The sequence below is a fragment of the Lepus europaeus genome, chromosome 18, assembly GCF_033115175.1.
Source record: "Lepus europaeus isolate LE1 chromosome 18, mLepTim1.pri, whole genome shotgun sequence".
Taxonomy (NCBI): domain Eukaryota; kingdom Metazoa; phylum Chordata; class Mammalia; order Lagomorpha; family Leporidae; genus Lepus; species Lepus europaeus.
This window is the reverse complement of record NC_084844.1, coordinates 52,143,126-52,161,138: the sequence shown is the minus strand read 5'-3', so window position 1 is coordinate 52,161,138 and position 18,013 is coordinate 52,143,126. Positions and strand designations below refer to the sequence as shown.

The 18,013-nt window shown below is 55.2% G+C and overlaps 2 protein-coding genes and 5 non-coding genes across 9 annotated transcripts; 3 read left to right on the top strand and 4 right to left on the bottom strand.

Annotated features, from left to right (window-relative positions):
* Positions 1–3,470: 3,470 nt before the first annotated feature.
* Positions 3,471–5,159, top strand: BORCS6 (BLOC-1 related complex subunit 6). The gene has a single exon (XM_062174994.1). The coding sequence runs from the start codon at positions 3,523–3,525 to the stop codon at positions 4,558–4,560; it is 1,038 nt and encodes a 345-aa protein (XP_062030978.1). The 5' UTR covers positions 3,471–3,522; the 3' UTR covers positions 4,561–5,159.
* Positions 5,160–5,785: 626 nt separating this feature from the next.
* TRNAI-AAU (transfer RNA isoleucine (anticodon AAU)) lies at positions 5,786–5,859 on the bottom strand. Its single transcript has one exon. It is a non-coding gene; the product is annotated as a tRNA-Ile (tRNA).
* Positions 5,860–6,265: 406 nt separating this feature from the next.
* Positions 6,266–6,339, bottom strand: TRNAT-AGU (transfer RNA threonine (anticodon AGU)). Its single transcript has one exon. It is a non-coding gene; the product is annotated as a tRNA-Thr (tRNA).
* Positions 6,340–6,559: 220 nt separating this feature from the next.
* On the bottom strand, positions 6,560–6,641 carry TRNAS-GCU (transfer RNA serine (anticodon GCU)). Its single transcript has one exon. It is a non-coding gene; the product is annotated as a tRNA-Ser (tRNA).
* Positions 6,642–7,062: 421 nt separating this feature from the next.
* On the bottom strand, positions 7,063–7,134 carry TRNAW-CCA (transfer RNA tryptophan (anticodon CCA)). Its single transcript has one exon. It is a non-coding gene; the product is annotated as a tRNA-Trp (tRNA).
* Positions 7,135–13,993: 6,859 nt separating this feature from the next.
* Positions 13,994–17,707, top strand: TMEM107 (transmembrane protein 107). Of its 3 annotated transcripts, XR_009864250.1 has the most exons (6): positions 13,997–14,167; positions 14,283–14,350; positions 14,457–14,557; positions 15,149–15,245; positions 15,474–17,250; positions 17,436–17,705. XR_009864250.1 is itself a non-coding variant. In XM_062174984.1 (5 exons), exons 1-5 carry the CDS (start codon positions 14,081–14,083, stop codon positions 15,541–15,543), a joined length of 402 nt encoding a protein of 133 aa, XP_062030968.1. In that variant the 5' UTR covers positions 13,994–14,080; the 3' UTR covers positions 15,544–17,707. The 3 variants fall into 3 exon arrangements, 2 of the variants coding, with proteins under 2 accessions (XP_062030968.1, XP_062030967.1); XM_062174984.1 differs by having other exon boundaries at positions 13,994–14,167; positions 15,149–15,224; positions 15,474–17,707; XM_062174983.1 differs by having other exon boundaries at positions 15,474–17,706.
* Positions 16,124–16,258, top strand: LOC133747376 (U8 small nucleolar RNA). The gene has a single exon (XR_009864331.1). It is a non-coding gene; the product is annotated as a U8 small nucleolar RNA (small nucleolar RNA).
* Positions 17,708–18,013: the final 306 nt, after the last annotated feature.

The window sequence follows — 18,013 nt, the reverse complement described above, 5'->3', positions numbered from 1 at the left end:
TTCTGATCCATCTTCCTACTAAGGTGCATCCTGGGAGGCAGCAGGACCTGGCTCCCTGCCACACAAAGACTTGACTGGAGTTTCTGGCTCCTGGCTTTGGCCTGGCCCAGCCCTGGCTGTTGCAGATACGTGGGAAGTGAACCACCAGATGGAGATTCACTCTCTGTCTTATCTCTCTTTCCAATTGAAAGAAAAAGATGTAAACACCATTCTTAGCTCTCAGGCCTTATAGGAAACCAGGCAGGGTGCTGTATCTGGCCCGTGGGTCACGCTTTCCTGGCTGTGCTGCGGTAGCCACGGCGGCCACCCCATCACCTCTCCCGACTCCGCCCTGTGGAGTTGTAGCCACTGGAGTCTGGAGGGAACCCATCCATCTCTAGCTTCAAGGGGAGCATCCTTGTTTCAGCCTGATCATTTAATTGTTTTAACATTTATTATTTTGGGTTTTAATGAACATAATAATTGTATGTATTTATGAGACATGGTGTGTACAATTCGGTACATGCATATAATGCAGGGTTATTAAATCAAAATAATGAGCATTTGCAGCTTAAACGTGTCATTTTTTGGTGTTGGGAAACTTGAAACTCTTCTGGTTCTTTATAGGGTATACAGTGAACTGTGGCGAACAAGTCGCTCTGCTGTACGTAGAACAGAGCCAGGACGAATTCCGCTGCGGACCATGGCGGAGCCTCCATCTTGTGTGAGAAAGCTGCGGATGCTGGCATCTCGTACTGGTAGTGGGAGGTGGGCTCTGCCTCACGCGGTGGGAGGGTCCTCAGACACTGGGATACAGATCGTGGGAGTCAAAAAAAAAAAAAAAAAGACGCTGAAATGTGGATTTGCAAGATAAAGGCAAGAGGCATCAGTCACCACTGGGCCTCCCTAGGGAAGCCCACTTGGGCTCAAGTGACCCCCACAGACAGAAGCCAGGCCTTTGCTGACAGCCGAAGACCCCGTAATCCATGCTTCTCCGAAGTTCACTCAGTCTGAAGACCATTATCGCACAAAACAGTCGATTCCTCTGTTGTCTTTGCTGGTTCCACACCTGTGCTCTGCCATATATGGTGGAATGCAGGCGTCAGGGTGTATGTTCAGGACTCTCGGTGCAAATGACAGAAACACATCCTGAATACATTTAAGCCAAAAAAAACAGGGGGAATTAACAGCTTGGGTCGCTTACTTAGTAATTACTTAATGAACAGCACCAGCACTGGGGACACAGATGAGAACAACAGACAGGAAGCTCTGGTCTCAGAGAGCTCACATCACCCACGATCGACATGTCACAGCCAGGGCTTCGGACAAAAGGCAGGGACTTGCTTGGGAAAGTGGCTGTACCTTCTTAAAATGTGCTTTTCCTTTTTTATTTATTTATTTGAGAGGTAGTGAAACACAGAGGGTCAGACAGATGTCCCAGCTGCTGGCTCGCTCCTGAAACACCCACAAGGGCTACGGCCGCAGCCAGTAGCCAGGAGCTCAATCTAGGTCTTGCGTGTGGGTGGTAAGGCACCAATTTCTTGAATCACCACCACCATTGCCTCCTAGGGTCTGCACGGGCAGAAAGCTGGAAGCGGGAGCTAGATCCGGGAATCAAATCCAAGCACTGTTACATGGGATGTGAGATTCTTACAGATGTCTTAACTGCCAGGTCAAATGCTGGCTCCCCCACCCCCCAGCCCATGGGGTGGGGTTGGCGCTGGTAAAGCTGCAGCCAAGTTCTGGGGCCTTGCACTGCCCCTGCCTTGAGTCTTGTGCCAGTCTGCAGTCGGAAGGACCAAGTATTGATTGGCCAGCTTGGGTAAAGGAGGTCATCACCTCATCAACAGCTCACAGAGTGGGCCTGCGGGGTTGGGGATAGGAGGGTCGCCTATACCAGGAGATGTAGGGTAGCAGAACATTCGTCCACCACAACCTTCAAGACGCATCTGCAATGTGTGCACACGCCCAATTCTGTCGCTATCACGTGAGGGTGCCGTCCCCGGGCACCTGTCCTCCGTCTACACTGTCATCTATGACGGCAGTAATCCCAGCACCAGTTCCATCCCATCACTCTCTTCCTATTTTCAAGGGAAGATCTCCTGTGTTCTAAGGAATATCTACCCAGCCCAAAATACATGGCATTTTACTTTTTTAAGAGCAGAGAAATGTCTAGGGTTTTATCAAGCTGTGGGTGACTACAAGATACAACTTCAGGCCTGGTGAACAAGCGAGCTACTATCAACAGGGTGGACTGGCCAGGACCCTGGCAGCTGTGTGCGTGTACACACACACACACACACACAGGTGCTGATGCTGGAAGTCTGGGGAGCTGCACTTTGAAATGCTGGCTTGCCTGACCTCTATCCTAATAAGAACAGCCAAGAAGAGTTAGTACATTTTCTGTTAAATACTGATATCTCAGGGCTTTGGCTATATTTTTGCAACAAAGAACCCTTTCGTTGTTTGCTGTGCCTTTGCACTTAGGAGAAATCTCCACTCCCTAACAGGAACTACAAGGCCTTCACCATGTCGCCCCTGCCTGCTTCTTTAACCACTGGTTTGAAATCCTCCCCACCCAGGGGTCGCCTCTCCTTGCTCTCCAGTTCCTTGGGTCCAGCAGGGTTGTCTCTGAACCTCTGGCAGCCCTGAAAGATGGCTGACCCTTTGCGGCTCTCTTTTCAGTTCAACGTCTTCTCATCAAAGATGCCTTGCCTGACCCTTTAACCACCTAGTGTCTGCCCAGTCATCCGTAATCACAACTCTTCGCTTCCTGTTCAGTGCTTATCAAAAGTTGGGATCATTTCATGTGCTGGAGATTACATCTCGTGGCAAGAAGCACATACATCGTCCTCCAGGGAGAGAGATGCTGAGCGCGGAGGCATCAGGACACCGAGTACAGAAAACTCCTAGGTCCGCGAGTCGCGGTGGGCAGTTTAACGGCCAGTTCTGTCAACCAGAGACGATGGAACGATGCCCTCAGGCTCTGTTGAGAATGCGGATTTCATCTGTCTTGGTCAACTGCGTGCAGTTCAACCCCGAACGTCCAAGCTGGAGATTTATATGTATAATAATAATTATTATTATTATATATGTATATATATATATATATATATATATAATTTCCATCCCATCTAGGAACCTCAAGCCTGGACCCCACTTGGTGTGTTTGCTCCGCAATCTTTGTGGGCGGTACGGTTCTGGGTGGAAAGACTCCGAGCCCCGCCCCCGCGAGACTCGGGTATTTCGGGCCCTGGGCCTTTAAGATCTGCCCCCTCCACTTTCTGGGAGGGCGGGGCGGCGAGCGCAGCTGTCACCACCTTCTCCCCAGCCTGCCGGCTCTCACGTGTGCCGGGCTGTTCAATAACAGCTCTTCTTCCGGGACTTCCTGGTCGCCTCAACCAATCAGCGCATTCTTCCTGTCCTTACCATTGTCAGCCCGCCGCCAATCGGCGCGCCTCTACCAACGCCCCTTAAAGGCGCCGCCGCTGCCTAAGCAGCCTGGCCGGACCAATTAGGAGGTTCCGGCCCCCCACCTGCAGTATGGAGTCGTCTCGGGGGCGGCCCGGGCCCGAGACGGACCTCCTGGCTTTGCCGGTCCAGCAGGCCGCGGTCTTCCGCGGCGGGCCGGGCCGAACGCCCTCCGAGCCGCCCTCAGGCCTTCGGGTGCCCGGGGAGGTAGAGGCCGAGAGCAGAGCGGGCTCGAGTCGCCACCCCAGGGCGTCCCCTAAGACTTCGAGCTGCGGCGGTGTGGTCCACCGGCCGGAACGCGAGGCTCGGGAGGACGAGCCCGGCCCCCGAGGGTCGCCGGCTGGGCCCGAGTGCGACCCGCCCCTGCCCTCCCGGCACAGGGACCCGGAGCGTCCCCAGGACGAGCCCGCATCCGACAAGGTCTGCCGTCGGGGGAGCCCGGGAGACGGCGGGATGGATGTGGAGCAGCCGCCGCCGGAGGAAGACCGCGACGAGGAGGCGGAGGCGGCGGCGGGCAGGGCGGGCCGCTCGTTCTCCAGCCGCCTGCAGGACAGCCGCAGCCTGGACGGGCTGAGCGGAGCGTGCGGCGGCGGCGCGGAGTGCGGCGCGGGAGGCGGACGCCGCGCCACCATCTCCAGTCCCCTGGAGCTCGAGGGCACCGTGAGCCGCCACGGCGACCTCACCCACTTCGTCGCCAACAACCTGCAGCTCAAGATCCGTCTGAGCGGCGCCCCTCCGCCCCCGCCCCCTGCCCCTGCGCGGCCCTGCCCAGCGCCCGCACCCACTCCCGCCATCCCGCCCATCGACCCCGACGTGCTGCGGGATCTGGAGCGGCTGAGTCGGGAGCTGGGCGGCCGGGTGGACCGTCTGCTCCGCGGGCTGGGCGGGGCGGTGCAGGAGCTGACGGCTCTGAGCGTCGGCTGCATCCAGACCTACCGCGATGCCGTGGACTCGTTGGGCGAAGCCGTGGACATGAGCATCAAGGGCATGTACACCCTGCTGGCGCGCTGCGAGGAGCTGGAGAGGGCGCTGCAGCCCGTGCAGGGGCTGGCGCGCCAAGTGCGGGATATCCGACGCACTCTGGAGGTGCTCGAGGCCCTGTGCAAGTGACCACAAGGCCTGGACCCTAAGGACTTTCCAAGGAGCTCCGGCGGGAACTGCCTGCGGAGGGGAGGCCCGGGAGCTGGCGGCCCCTCCAGATGCGCGCGCGCGCGCTGAGCCTCGGGCAGGTGTTCGTGGGGAAGCTCTCACGGTTCTTCTCTGCTTCTGTAGCTACCCTGTCCGTCCCTACCCCCCCGTCCTCAGCCAGGGCGACATCCCTGGGAACCCAGGGCATTAGGTCTCTGAAGGGGGAGGGAACATGACTCCCACTTGTGATCAGGAGAAGGGAGGGGAGGCGGCCCCAGCCCCCGCTGCGGCCACCCTGACTCCGGTGGCAGCATCTCAGGTGCGGGGGGCTGTGGGAGCTCCAGTGGTACCTTGGATGCACACCTGCCCCCTGGCCCCCCTACCCTACCACTTCCCCAGCCGGAACCCCGGGTGGGACTCGGAGGGATGCTTTGCACGGCGGCGGAGGGGCTGAGGTGGGAGGCGTCCCACTGCTCTCAGGGTTCAGGTAGAATTGTTGCTGGTTTTGAGGCCCACCTGTTGTGTGCAGTGTTTGGATCAGTTTGGGCTTTCTGAGTTTTTGTGGAATTAAAAGTGCTGCTGCTGCTAAGGCTGAGGCTGTGTTTGTACGGGTTGCAGGGATCCAGGGGCCAAAGAAATGCGAAGGAGTGTGGGCCTGGTTCACGGGGCGGGTGCTGGGGAGCGGGGTGGGAGTCCCAGGCTAGATGCGGGAAGAGTACGGTCCTCGCTGTCGGCAGATCCGAGGGGAAATGTGAGGTAAGGAGCATCACACACAGGGGCCCAGGGGCCCAGTGAAAGCAGAGGTAAGCGAGGGTCTCTGGGGGAGGGAGGGTAGGGGTTGTCTTCTCCCGCCCTGATTGTACACGGTGGCCTGGAAGAGACTGGGAACAGCTCCCACTCCATGCCTGACCCTTGCTGCTGATCCGTGCCGCATGTAACAGTCTGAGGCGCCTGTGTCCAAGCTCTCTACTGTCCACGCAGTAAGCTCAAGAGCCACATGTTACGGTCCTGAGACTTAGCAACAAATCACACATCCAGGTTTTCTCTGAACTCCTCCGTAAGCCACGCCCACTTCGGACCGAATTCCAACGTTTCCCTTTCGGTGTAAAATGCTTTGGGATTGGAAAGGTTGCTTCACGAATTTTCCTCAAGTACACGATCTGTCACTAAAAAGTGATTAAAGGGTAAGCTAAAAACCTAAGCCTACTGGCCCGTACGGGGATCGAACCCGCGACCTTGGCGTTATTAGCACCACGCTCTAACCAACTGAGCTAACCGGCCAGATGAAAACCGGCCTCAACAAAAACCTATGTAAACTTAGGTCATTGCTCAGCCTTCTGAACTCTTAAAAATAAAACTGCTTTGGGAAATATGAGTGTAAAAAAAACAAACAAACCGGGAAATGGATTCGCTGAACACTTTGAACGAGTTAACAGCCAAGATTCGATACCGACAAGCACGGAAGCACAGATGATGTGACTACAGGCGGTGGGTTGCAGGTCCAGGGGCAGACCCCACGTGCCCGAGGGACAAACGCACGCCACGACCTCGTCCTCGTTCTCACGCACGCACGGTCACTAGGGTAAAATGCCTGAGAGCCCGCGAGACGGATTCGCGGAGCGGGGACGGATGCCACTGACCGCACCGGGGCTCTTCCCAGCCTTCGCAAAAGCGAGAATACGCGAGGAGGCACCGCTGGGATTCGAACCCAGGATCTCCTGTTTACTAGACAGGCGCTTTAACCAACTAAGCCACGGCGCCCGCTTGATGGGAAGTGGCGCCATGTTTCCTTGGCCCGGTCAGGTCCAGGGAGGATGAGGACAAGCACGTGGTTTCTGTGGACATGCGGGAAAATGGTGGCAGAGGGCGGGGAGAGAAGCAAACCACGAACGACACCGAAACGCAGTGAATCGGGCGGAGGAAAGAGAGATCCTCGCGCTGGGGATTACAAAACGGAAAGCGAGCCCTTTCGACGGCGCGCCGACGAGGATGGGATTCGAACCCACGCGTGCAGAGCACAATGGATTAGCAGTCCATCGCCTTAACCACTCGGCCACCTCGTCCGCACAGTCGCGCCCCTCCTTCTGCTCTCAGGCACCTGCGCTCTGCCCGCCGCCGGCGGCACGCGCCTCCACAGTCAGTCAGGGCCGCGCGCCGGGGGAGCCCGCGCGGCCCCGTGAGGAGAACGCGCCGCGCTGGACCGAGCGCCCGGCCCTCCTCCCTCTGGGCTGAGCCCTCCGGGCCCGCGGGCCCGCAGGGTCCCGGTACTGGGTCCGCCGCAGACGCCCCGCGAGGCCGGCAGGCTCTTCCGACGGGGGAGGCCTCGCGGTTTGGCGCCACAAGACCACCCCCCCCCTTCCCGTTCCGGCCCTTGAGAAGGGGCTGCACGTTCTCCGTGCTCCGGCGGCAGCGCTGGCGCTGGACCCCCGGTTGAAATAAAGGGGAGCGAAATAAAAAAGCGATTGAGGAACCAGAAAAAGGAAGTGACCCCGACGTGATTTGAACACGCAACCTTCTGATCTGGAGTCAGACGCGCTACCGTTGCGCCACGAGGTCGGCCGGCCAAGGCGGGGGACAGGTCCGTTCATGACCACTGCGGCCTGGGCGTGCTGCAGGGGTGCGGGGTCCTAACGACCCAGATGCGCGACAGCTGAGGGCCTCCTGCGTGGCGGCAGGCGTGGGGTGCGGGCTGCGTTTGCCCACCTGTGCCGTGGGTCCAGCCGAGCTCGGAGGACGAGCCGGTAGAGGGCTTGGAGCTGGTCCCCAGGGCGGGTCACAGAGGTCGCAGCCTCGCGGGGACGGCTCGCCCAGCACCGCGCGGCGGGACAGATATCGGGCGGACCGTGGTGGAGCCACGCCAGGGTCCAGGGGGCACCTGTGCGCGGCGGGACGTCGGCTCCCTGCAGTCCGCGCGTTGCCATCGCGGGCGGCGCGCTCAGCGGGACCCACGCACCGTCCCGGGCTCGGAGGATTCTGATACAACTCCTCGGGGGGGAAGACGCCCCTGACACCCTATTGACAGCCTCAAACGTTCTTGGGGTGAGACGCACAGATCTTAAATGCGTGCTTTGACAACCGCGTACTGCTGTGCGTCTCACTCCTTGGAGACACAGGACGTCCGCATCACTCTAGAAAGTTCTCTCGTGTCTGCTCCCGAGGGACGCCCGCCCCTCTGTGCGCGGCCGTAATTCCCATCGCCGTGGACGTTAGCGTTTTGTAAAGCTCCCCACGTGACACAGAGCTGGGCACTTGCAAGGAAGTCCACCTGCCGCCAGAAGAGGCCCCGGTGCTTCTGGAAGCTTGAGAGGGGCTCAGCCAGCCGGGGTGGAGGAATAAGCCATGGGGGATCGCACCTAAGGGTCTCCTAAGGGTCCTCAGAACTCACTTCCCACTTACGGCCCCCACATCCAGTCAGTTCCATTCTCCTTGGTGATTTTTCCAGCCGGCCCCTGCACCCCATTCCCACTCCCACCCCTACACCTTCTCCTGCCGGATTATTTTTAAGACTCCTTTCTCACCTCCTTGCCTCCAGAATCCGCAAAGAGAATCATCTCTTTCAAAATGCAAACGTGATTCCACCAGGCCTTGGCTCAAAGTCAGACCTAATTTGTTTGAGTGGATTCACAAGGTCAGACAGCAAGGCCATTTGGCTCCGGGACTATCCCTGAAAGCTTTGTCTCTGTCCCTGGTGCCGAATCAAAGTGACAAGGACAAGGCTGGAGGACAAAGGAAGGAGAAAGTTTAATCTCTGTGGACAGGGCCGGGAGCAGATTAGCAAACTCAAGCACTACTGTACTGCTTAGTAAGAGCTGCAGAGAAGGGGGGGGGGGGGCTGGCTTCCCATAAGTGCGGGAGGGGCGGCCCATCTTTGGGGTAGCTGTGGTCAAGGCCAACACCGCTCAGCCAGGTACCGAGCTTGCCACAGCAGACTGCCACGTAATCCTTGCGAAAGTGTGCAGGTGCGGAGAGTGCCGGGTTGCCCATCAGAGCAAGTCCTAAGAGTTAAAGCGTTCCCACAGCACCAGCAAACAGAGAAGCCTGTGGCCTGGCCTTGAAGCCTAACATAACATATGCTTTGTGATGGCGGCCTGGAAGCCAGCGTTTGGCTGGACTCTGGGAGCAGACTTGTGTATTGTGGTGAAATCTGCCGTCTTGCACTTGATTTCGCCGAGAACCAAGCCCAGCCTTTTTCAGATCACCCTGTACCTGGTTAAAGAACCACGTTGCCAGAGTTCACATACAGGCTTTGCGACTTAACTGGTGGTGTAACTTGGACTAGTTTTTCAACCTCCCCGTTTCTCAGTGACCTCATCCCTGAAATGGCAAAGATGGTAACATATCACTATGGTATCTGTCTGCTACAGATCATGTGCTCGGAGCCTGGCCGTGGTCATCACAGAGCGAGAATTCGCTCTCAGTAATAGTACTATTGGGTCCTTGCCTGATCTTCAGGCACTCCCCCCTCACCACTTGTGCACAACGGTCCATTGTCTCTATGTCATTGTTCCTGGTATTGCATGATAATTTTTCAAGTCCTTACATGCCACTCAAGGCTCACCATCCTCCCCACTTCTGCGAGAAAAGGCCCCTTCTTTGTCTTCTCTAAGAGAGCACTGAGAATTTTACATTTTAAGGGCGTTTGGTCTAGAAGTTAGGGTACCCATGTCCTGTATCTGGATTTGTGTCCTGGCTCCCAATTCCAGCTTCCCGACAATGCAGAGCCTGGGGGGCAGTGGTGATGGCTCAAGTAGGTGGGTCCCGGCCACTCACATGGGAGACCAGGATTGGGTTCTTGGCTCCTGGCATCAGCCTGGCCCAACCCCAGGGCTCCCAGCTTTGGTCAGCACCATTGGGGATGCCTGGGGACTGACCCAGTGGACAGGAAACCTTCTCTCTAAATAAAATATTTAAAAGGGAGAAAATTGACATTTTAATTGTTTCTTTGGAATGTCCTCTCAACAGACTACTAGAAAGTAGGAAAAATGTATTCCTAGCACACAGCGCAATTCCTGCAATGTGTGTTTCAGTATTTGTGAAGGTAAGGAGGGCTAGCTTTAGCAAGAGCAGGAGGTGGGCCACACAGAGTGGCTTACAGAGGAAGGGGTTTGGGTGGGCACCCGAAGGGCACGGGGTGAGGCGGAACATTTTGGTTGAAAGGGAAGTTGGCCCAGTGACTACGGTTACCGGGGACTAGGGATTCGATCTCTAGGCACAGAGTGGTCTGTGGCACATGTGAAGCCATCTCTCTGTTGACACTTTCATTCATCCCCCTGGTTTCCACATTTTAGAAGCCATTAAGTAGCCCTACTGCATGGCCCAATATGGCAGTCACTGGGTTGACTCCTCAATCTGGGGCCACGCGAATGAAACATAATCTTAAAATCTCAGTCCCTCAGTCCCGCTAGCCTCATCTCAAGTGTTCCGGTGCCACACGGAGCTGGCGGGCTGCCACGGTAGACAGAGACAATGTGCACTCTTTCCATCATCGCAGCAGAGGATCCAGAGGGCAAAAGCTTAGTAGGCTGAGGGCTGGGTCCCGTGGTCTTCAAGGTTATTTTTTCTTCTCATTTGTTTTTCATTCTCAAGTTGTGGAGACCAACATTTAAGATCGGGATGGCCGGCGCCACAGTTCAATAGGCTAATCCTCCGCCTTGCGGCGCCGGCACACAGGGTTCTAGTCCCAACCCCCGGTTGGGGCGCCGGATTCTGTCCCGGTTGCCCCTCTTCCAGGCCAGCTCTCTGCTGTGGCCCGGGAGTGCAGTGGAGGATGGCCCAAGTGCTTGGGCCCTGCACCCGCATGGGAGACCAGGAGAAGCACCTGGCTCCTGGCTTCAGATCAGCGAGATGCGCCGGCTGCAGCAGCCACTGGAGGGTGAACCAACGGCAAAAAGGAAGACCTTTCTATCAACTCTGCCTGTCAAAAAAAAAAAAAAAAAAAAAAAAAAAAAGACCAGGTTGAGAGGAACAGTAACCCAGACAAGCAATCAGGAGGCACTGGACTTGGCTTCTGTCCAGGCTGTGGAAGCTGAGCGTGGGCAGCACCATCTCACCTCATACACCTGGGTGTTGTTTCTACTGATCTCAAGGAACTTCCTGTCTGTGGTGCCCTGCTCCTCCTTGCAACACACACTCCAGGGGGCCTTAGAGGGCTTGCATCCCGTGCCACCCCCACACCAACACAGAGGCTCTGCTAGGTGCTCAGGAAAACAGGAGGGTAAGTGAAGAAACAAACAGAAAAAGTATTTCAAGAGGAAAGAAGCAAGCAACAGTGTTGAGTGCTGCTGAGGTGCGTTGTCGTAGAAACCGCGTGTCTAAGAGGTACAGACAGAGAAACTGAGGCACAAGGTGATATATTTACCTGTTTGAGGTCTTAGAGCTTGTAACCCAGCCTGACTCAGGCATCTGAGCTCTTCATGGCCACACCAGTCCTTTGACTCTGTAGTCACTTGATTGATGGCTTAGTTCTTGTGTCTGTCTTAGGGAACATCTTAGCTCAGGCTGCTGTAACAAAATACTGCAGACCCGGTGGCTTAAACAGCAGACATTTCTGTCTCCCAGTGGTGAAGGCTGGGAAGTACAAGATCAAGCTGCAGGCAGATGTGTTTCCTGGGGAGGCCTCGCTCCCTTCTTCCGGAGTGCTCACACTTGGAGAGACACATGTCTTCCTCAGGAGGGTCCTACCACCCTGACCTCATCTAAACCTAATCATCTCCCACCTCAAAATGCCGCCGCGTTAAGGGTTAGGGCTTTAAAACCAGGGCATATCCAAAAGTCCATGGAAAATGGAACTAAAAGATATTTTGATACAAAAAAAAAAAAAAATGGAATCCAGGGATAGTTTGTCTTACTATGCAATTTGCATAAACTGGTTTGGCATACTTTCATGTATCTCATAAAGGTACAGAAATCATAATACATGAAGAACACTTGTAACTCAACAGTGAAAAAAACAAAAAATCCAATTAAAAAAGAAGAAGAAGAAGAAGAAGTTAAAGGGCCAGCTCTGTGGCACAGTGGGCTAAAGGCCCAGCCTGCAGCACTGGCAAACCATATGGGCACCAGTTCAAGTCCTGACTCCACTTCCAATCCAGCTCCTTGCTAATGCACCTGGGAAAGCAGCGGAAGATGGCACAAGTGCTTGGACCCCTGCCACCCACAAGGGAGACCTGCATGGAGTTCCAGGATCCAGGTTTTGGCCTGGCCCAGCCCTGGCTGTTTGGCCATCTGGGGGAGTTAACTAGTGGATGCAAGATCCTTCTCTGCCTCTTCCTCTCTTACTCCACCTTTCAAATAAAATAAATAAATCTTTAAAAAAAAAAAAAGGTGGATTGAAATACACAAAAGATGTTAAAAATCTATGTGGTCACCATGCTACTAAAAAGAACTAGTTGTGTTTGTAGGATGCTACTGAACCAGGATTCTGGAAACTGGCAAATAATGAAAAAAAAAAGTACCCATTTATCCTGCCTTTCCTGTATGACTCCTATCTCATGGAAAATTCTTACTGATAAAAGAATTCTAGCCGGTAGATGCAGAAGAGGGCTAGAATTAGGCCATCCCCATTTTGCAATCGCTATTGAAATCATGCAGTTAGGCAATGAGGGCCCGTGGTACCATTAGGTGAGAATGGATGAAGAACTTTATCACAGGTGGCTCAGCCTGACCACACCCGAAGCCACCACTCACCAGACTTCAGCACCACAGACAGACAAACAGACAAGCAGGATTCCTGATGAGGTGGAACAGAAACTACAAACCATCCCTCAGGATGTGATCTTACGAGAAAATCGAATGACACATCGATCAACCATTAGACCTGACCATCAGGGCCAGGAGGGAATGAAATGGCACCACACGTGGCCCAGCATCTTCAGCAAGAAAAGAAGGAAGCTGAGGTGATGGGGAGGAGGGAAAACCCAAGATCAACAGAGATTTCAGACATGTCAGCCAAGTGGACTTTATTTGTACCCCAATGCACACGTGTGGGGTTGTGGTGGAGGGGAGGGGGCAACAAAGCTGACCACGTGCTGACAACTGTTGAAGCAGAGAAGTGGCCCTCCCGGGGGGGGGGGGGGGGCGTGTTATCCTGTGTCATGTTTACGTTGTGTTTGGAATTTCCTAGGATGCCAAAAAATGAGACGTTTTCAAGTTCTTTTATCACCAGTTCAAATGCTGAGAAGCTGAATCCAGCCCTGGAGTGAGTGGCCACCTACGGGAGGACAGCTGGTCACCCGCAGCACAGCCCGTGGCCACCAGCAGGCTCTAAAACCCAGGCAAGAAACGACTTTCTCTGAGGCAGGTTTCTGTGAACCCAGGTTGTGGACAAGGACAAAGCAGGCTGCCCACTCCCTGTTCATGAATCCACACCTAAGGACGTGAGAACTCGGTTTTGTACTGTCTAGCCCATCTCCTAGGCAGAACGCCTACCGAACAGAATGCTCCAAACCTCCAGCTGTTGAACCCAGAATCCTTGGGTCACCTTGACTCTCCCTTTTCCTCACCCGCCCACAGGCCCCGATCCAGACCCTCTCCCCAATCCTGCTTTGCTCCATCGTCTTTGCTTCACCCTGTCCTTTCTGGATACTTCTATGGCTTCCCCGTTAGTCTCTCCCTTACAATGCCCATTCTCCATATTGCAACCTGGGTCATCGAGAATACAAATCCGGCCACGCCGCGCTTGGTGGCTGCAAGGCCTGCCCCGACCACGCTCCACCTGCTTTCGGGCTGCCTACCACTAGGCTTTGCAGTGCAGGCTGACTTGAAGGCTGGGGTTACAGAAGCGGGGCGGGAAGCCCCTTGTGTGTGCGCAAGCAGCAGGGGTCTCCCTGGAGCTCGTGCGGCCGGCCGGCACCTCGGAGACCCCGGAACCAGAGCTGAGCCTTGCGCCCCAGGCAGCTCCAAACCTCCTGTGTCGTCCACGCTTGCCCTGTCCAGTCCCGGCGGGGCCGTCCCCAGGCCGAGGCTGCGGCCATCTTCTGCACTATGCAAATCCCTCACCGAACCGGGCAAAGGTGCCTGGGGTGCTCCGACCACCTAGGGCTCCGTGACAACGGGCCTGCCGGACAAGGTAGGTCCAGTGAACGCTCCACGTTGGGCTCAGGGCACAGGGAAGCTACGAGGATGGAAAGGGAAGTGCGCGCCTGAGCCTCCAACCTAAGACCGGCGCGCCGCGAGCAACTCCTCCGCGGACAGGCCATTCCCGGCACTGCAGCGGGGGCCTGGGACCGCGCCGCTCCGGACCTGGGCAGCCAGCGAACCCCGCACGGCTAGGAGGCTGGCGGCCGCAGCAGGGTCCCCGGAACACTGCGCACTTGCACGACGGCGGCGCGAGAATTTACGGCTCTCGCGAGATCTTCAGAACCCGAGGCGCACGGTCCGCGTACGCTGTTACCAAGGCAACGGGGCGGCCCCCGAGGCGCGCGAAGGCCGCGGGCCGGGAGAAGTTTCCCAGCGTCGCCGCCCGCGGCCTCCGCGCCGAGCGGTGCGCTGCTCCCTGAGGAGCATGAGCCGGATCTCGGGGCTCGTGCCCGCCCGCTTCCTGACGCTGCTGGCGCATCTGGTGGTCGTCATCACCTTATTCTGGTCGCGGGTAAGACCCACGGCCGCCTCTCCGCGTCGCCATCTCGCCGTGGTCGCCGCGCCCACCCCGCCCGGGGTCTTCGCCGGCCCCTCTCACTTCCTTTCCTTTCCTGCCTGCTCCCCAGGACAGCAACGTCCAGGCCTGCCTGCCCCTCCGGTTCACCCCCGAGGAGTACGAGAAGCAGGACGTGCAGTGAGCTCTTGTCTGGGGAGGGTGGGGGTCCGAAGGGAGAGGCGGTGGGAGACGGGAGTCCTGGAGGAGGCCGGGGGGCCTGAGCCGCTCCCCTTCCCCTCTGCAGGCTGGTGGCCGCCCTCTCGGTCACCCTGGGCCTCTTTGCCGTGGAGCTGGCCGGCTTCCTCTCGGGAGTGTCCATGTTCAACAGCACCCAGAGCCTCATTTGTATCCTTTCTGCCCCCACGACCCGTTTCCAGCGCGACTCCCTTCAGCGACACCCCCCCCCCGAGACCCCCTCTGCTTAGGCAGTGTAGGGATTTGGCACAGTCCTCACACAGTTGTAGATGCCGCTGTGCACCGGGCCCTGGAGGTAAATGGGGGTGAGGCAGAGGCAGACACACACACACACACCCCACTATCCTCTATGAGGGGGTAAAAAATCCAAGGGTTGAGGGAGGCGCTTGACTCTCCAATTGTGGACCAGGAGGCCCCAGTCGGTGGAGAGTGGTTCCAGCAGAGCGGATCAAGTCGCTGTCTGCATTCCTGTGGGGTCCATGGGCGCCTGCTCTGACCTCCCCTTTTGGGGGTGCAGGCTGGCTCCTTGATGTGGGGTGGGGGAGCCTGGGGTCTCGGCCGTGCAGGCTCAGCTCAGGCCGCTGTACGTGGGCGTGTTAAACTCAGAAGGCAGGGCTGCTGACTCCGGCCGTCGCACAAGGCCCGGGAGCTTGAGATGAACCCGAGTTCAGATGCCAGCTCCACCATTGGCCTGCCCGTGGCCCCGAAGACTTTCCTTGACTCCTGTGTGTCGCCCACAAGCCATCGGAGCGCACTGTAGTGCTTCTGTAGCCCTGTCATTCTTCATATTCGAGCGTTGGGAGTGCACCACGTACTGGTACATTTTTGTGTTCTGCAGGTGCGGTTAGCACCCAGTCCCCGGGGGGTTGGGGGGGGTGGGGAGGAAGGCTCGCCCCATCCAGCTGTTCCCTGAATGTTTGAGACACCAAGTCCACTCTACATCCTGTGGTCCTTCGAAGTCCCCTCTCCAATCCCACCCTCTACACTTCGGGGCTGGGATGTCTGGTTTGGAGATTCGGGTATTTATGTTGGAAGGGGGCCTGACCCCACCACCTGCCTTCCGCAGCGCCCTCCCAGCTGTCACTGAAGTGGCATTATTCATCGCCGTCTTTGGGCTGAAAAAGAAACCCTTCTGATCATCCTCACTGCAAGAACGTGGAGAACAGGGCTAGGGGAGCCAGAAGCTCCCGTTCCTGGCTGGACAGCGTCACCGCGCCCCGGAAACTGCTTCTGGTGGAGGATGTCGGTGTTGGGATAATTGTCTGGGATTATCAGCGTTTTAGTCAGTTCTTTGTAATAAATAAAATCTATTTTATAATAAGATCAAAATTTATACAATTTTCAGGGAACAATTGAGGTGGCCAAACTACTGCAGAAAAAGACTGCTTTCCAGCCCATAGAACAGGGGTCGCCTCTATTTTGGGTATTACGGTAGAGAGCTGGCGGCAGGGATGGGCGGAGATATGCAAATAAGATTATGTATGCTCAGACCTCCCGAGCACGTAAGGGAGCAGAGCATTCTGGGAGGAGTTAGTTTATTCCTTTTTGGCAGTCGAATGTAAAAAGTTTTTTTTTTTTTAAGCTACAAGTAAATGTCGAAATATGATTGGAATAAGTCAAAGTAACTGGGTTTCTCCGTCTAACGCGTTGCATATTCACCCTAGCTGTTAGAGGCATCTGCTCCTCTGAATATGGAATTTTCGGGGCTAAGCGGCATCGTCAGGTGGGATAATCCTTACCTGTTCCTCCTTTTGGAGAGCAGATAGAACATGATGATTGGAGTTCGCATGATACGTGATTAGCGTCTCTGCGTAATCAGGACTTGCAACACCCTGATTGCTCCTATCTGATTCTTCCTGACGATCGCTTACCAGCTTTTTGATTTGTGCTAAACGATAGATGTGAGTTGTGGGAAAGTAACTTGTTTTGTACTGTGTTACGGGTTGTGTGGTTTGTGTTTGGATAGGGAGTCTCACTTTTCCCTGAAAATACTTTATCTGGGGGTACTGTGTTCTTGCGTGGGCCTGTGTGATTCTTGTCCCTGGTGGTCTACTTTGTCCCCTGGGCTCACCTGGGAAACCCTGGAGAAGCTCTCCACAATTTTAGTTAATTGCCATGAGCAGAGCACATCTTTTGATTTCTTGTGAAATGGTGGTTCCCATCAGCCACACTGAGTGTCGCAAGTGGTTTATTTCATGGCCTTGGCAAGAAGGGTGGACTCCCTCTGGTGGGTACCCCACCTGGAAACCTGACAAAGCACCCCTGTTAAGTCTAGTCTGATGAGACCACCCCCTCAAGAAAGCTGTTAAAATGCATAGACATAAAGGACACTGTACAGATAGGCGAGTCTACAGAGTCTACAGTTCTGTCATATCAGGATAAATATTCTCAGGGATCACTGTAAGCTGGGAAGGTTTCTCTGTAGGTTTTTTAACCCAGAGTGGTGGAGCCCAAGCTGTTCTAAATAAGCGAAAAGCATCTGGTGTTGCCTTTCAGGTGCTGCCTCACACACACAACCTTTCCTTCTGCCCCAGGCACTGTAGCCCTTCATCCTTAACATTCATTCAGTGAGTGCTAATTGAGCACATACTATATGCAGAAAGCCCTGAGAGAACAGCTGTGGATATGACCCGTGCTCAGTCGACCCTGCTGTGGAGCAAGGATTACTTTGCTCAAGGAGGCAGGAGTGGTGTCGCTTCCATGAGAGCGTGACCGGAGCAGAGAGGAGTAGGAGACTTGATCTGGAAGGTTCCGTCCCGTCGCAGCCTGCCTCATTCCCGCCCAGTGCAGTGCTCCGACCACCTTGGGGGAAATGACTGTCCTTCAGTAACTTTCTGAGCCAGGTGACAAACAGACATTATTAAAATTTAATTATGTAAGCTTACAGTTAAATATTTTCAACGAGATAATAAATACTCAAAGCTCATTACTTCCTGATCACTTTACTATAAAATGCTCTTGAGGTTGACTGCGTCTGCATGGTGGAAATCCTGTATAATGATTTTCAACTGTGCATCTCTTCCCTCAGTGACGAGTTGGCACTGGTGGAAATCTACACACCCAAGAAACTGGCAGATGCTGCAAATCAGTCCTTGTAGGTTGTCTGGACTTTAAGACAGAGATGGAGCAGAATATTAATAATGCAGATTAAACTTCAGTGTTATCTCTACAACTGTCACATTGTGAATAGCACCCAAACCTGAGAAAATATTCTCCCAGAATTTGAGAACTATTATCAGAGACAATAAAGAAGCACTGTGAAAGCACTGCAGTTTCAACAGATAAATCATTGTTTCATTTTGTCATGGATGGAGATAGAAGCCAGCATTCACATTGGACTATGCTTGTAGTTTGGATGCAACGTTTATGAAATCCTATATTAATTTTTTGTAAAGATGTATTTATTTTATTTGAAAGCAGAGTGACAGAGAGGCAGAGAGAGAGGTCTTCCATCCAGTGGTTCACTCCCCAGATGGCCACAATGGCCAGAGCTATGCTAATCTGAAGCCAGGAGCCAGGAGCTTCTTCCTGGTCTCCCACGCAGGTGCAGGGACCCAAGGACTTGGGCCATCCTCTGTTGCTTTCCCCGGGCCATAACAGAGCTGG

Excerpts from the sequence above, each read along its gene's own strand:
- TMEM107 (XM_062174983.1), top strand. The coding sequence starts at position 14,081 with ATGAGCCGGATCTCGGGGCTCGTGCCCGCCCGCTTCCTGACGCTGCTG. Across the intron at positions 14,351-14,456 it reads TACGAGAAGCAGGACGTGCA|GCTGGTGGCCGCCCTCTCGG; the intron begins GTGAGCTCTTGT and ends TCCCCTCTGCAG. Across the intron at positions 15,246-15,473 it reads TACATTTTTGTGTTCTGCAG|CGCCCTCCCAGCTGTCACTG; the intron begins GTGCGGTTAGCA and ends TGCCTTCCGCAG.
- BORCS6 (XM_062174994.1), top strand. The coding sequence starts at position 3,523 with ATGGAGTCGTCTCGGGGGCGGCCCGGGCCCGAGACGGACCTCCTGGCT.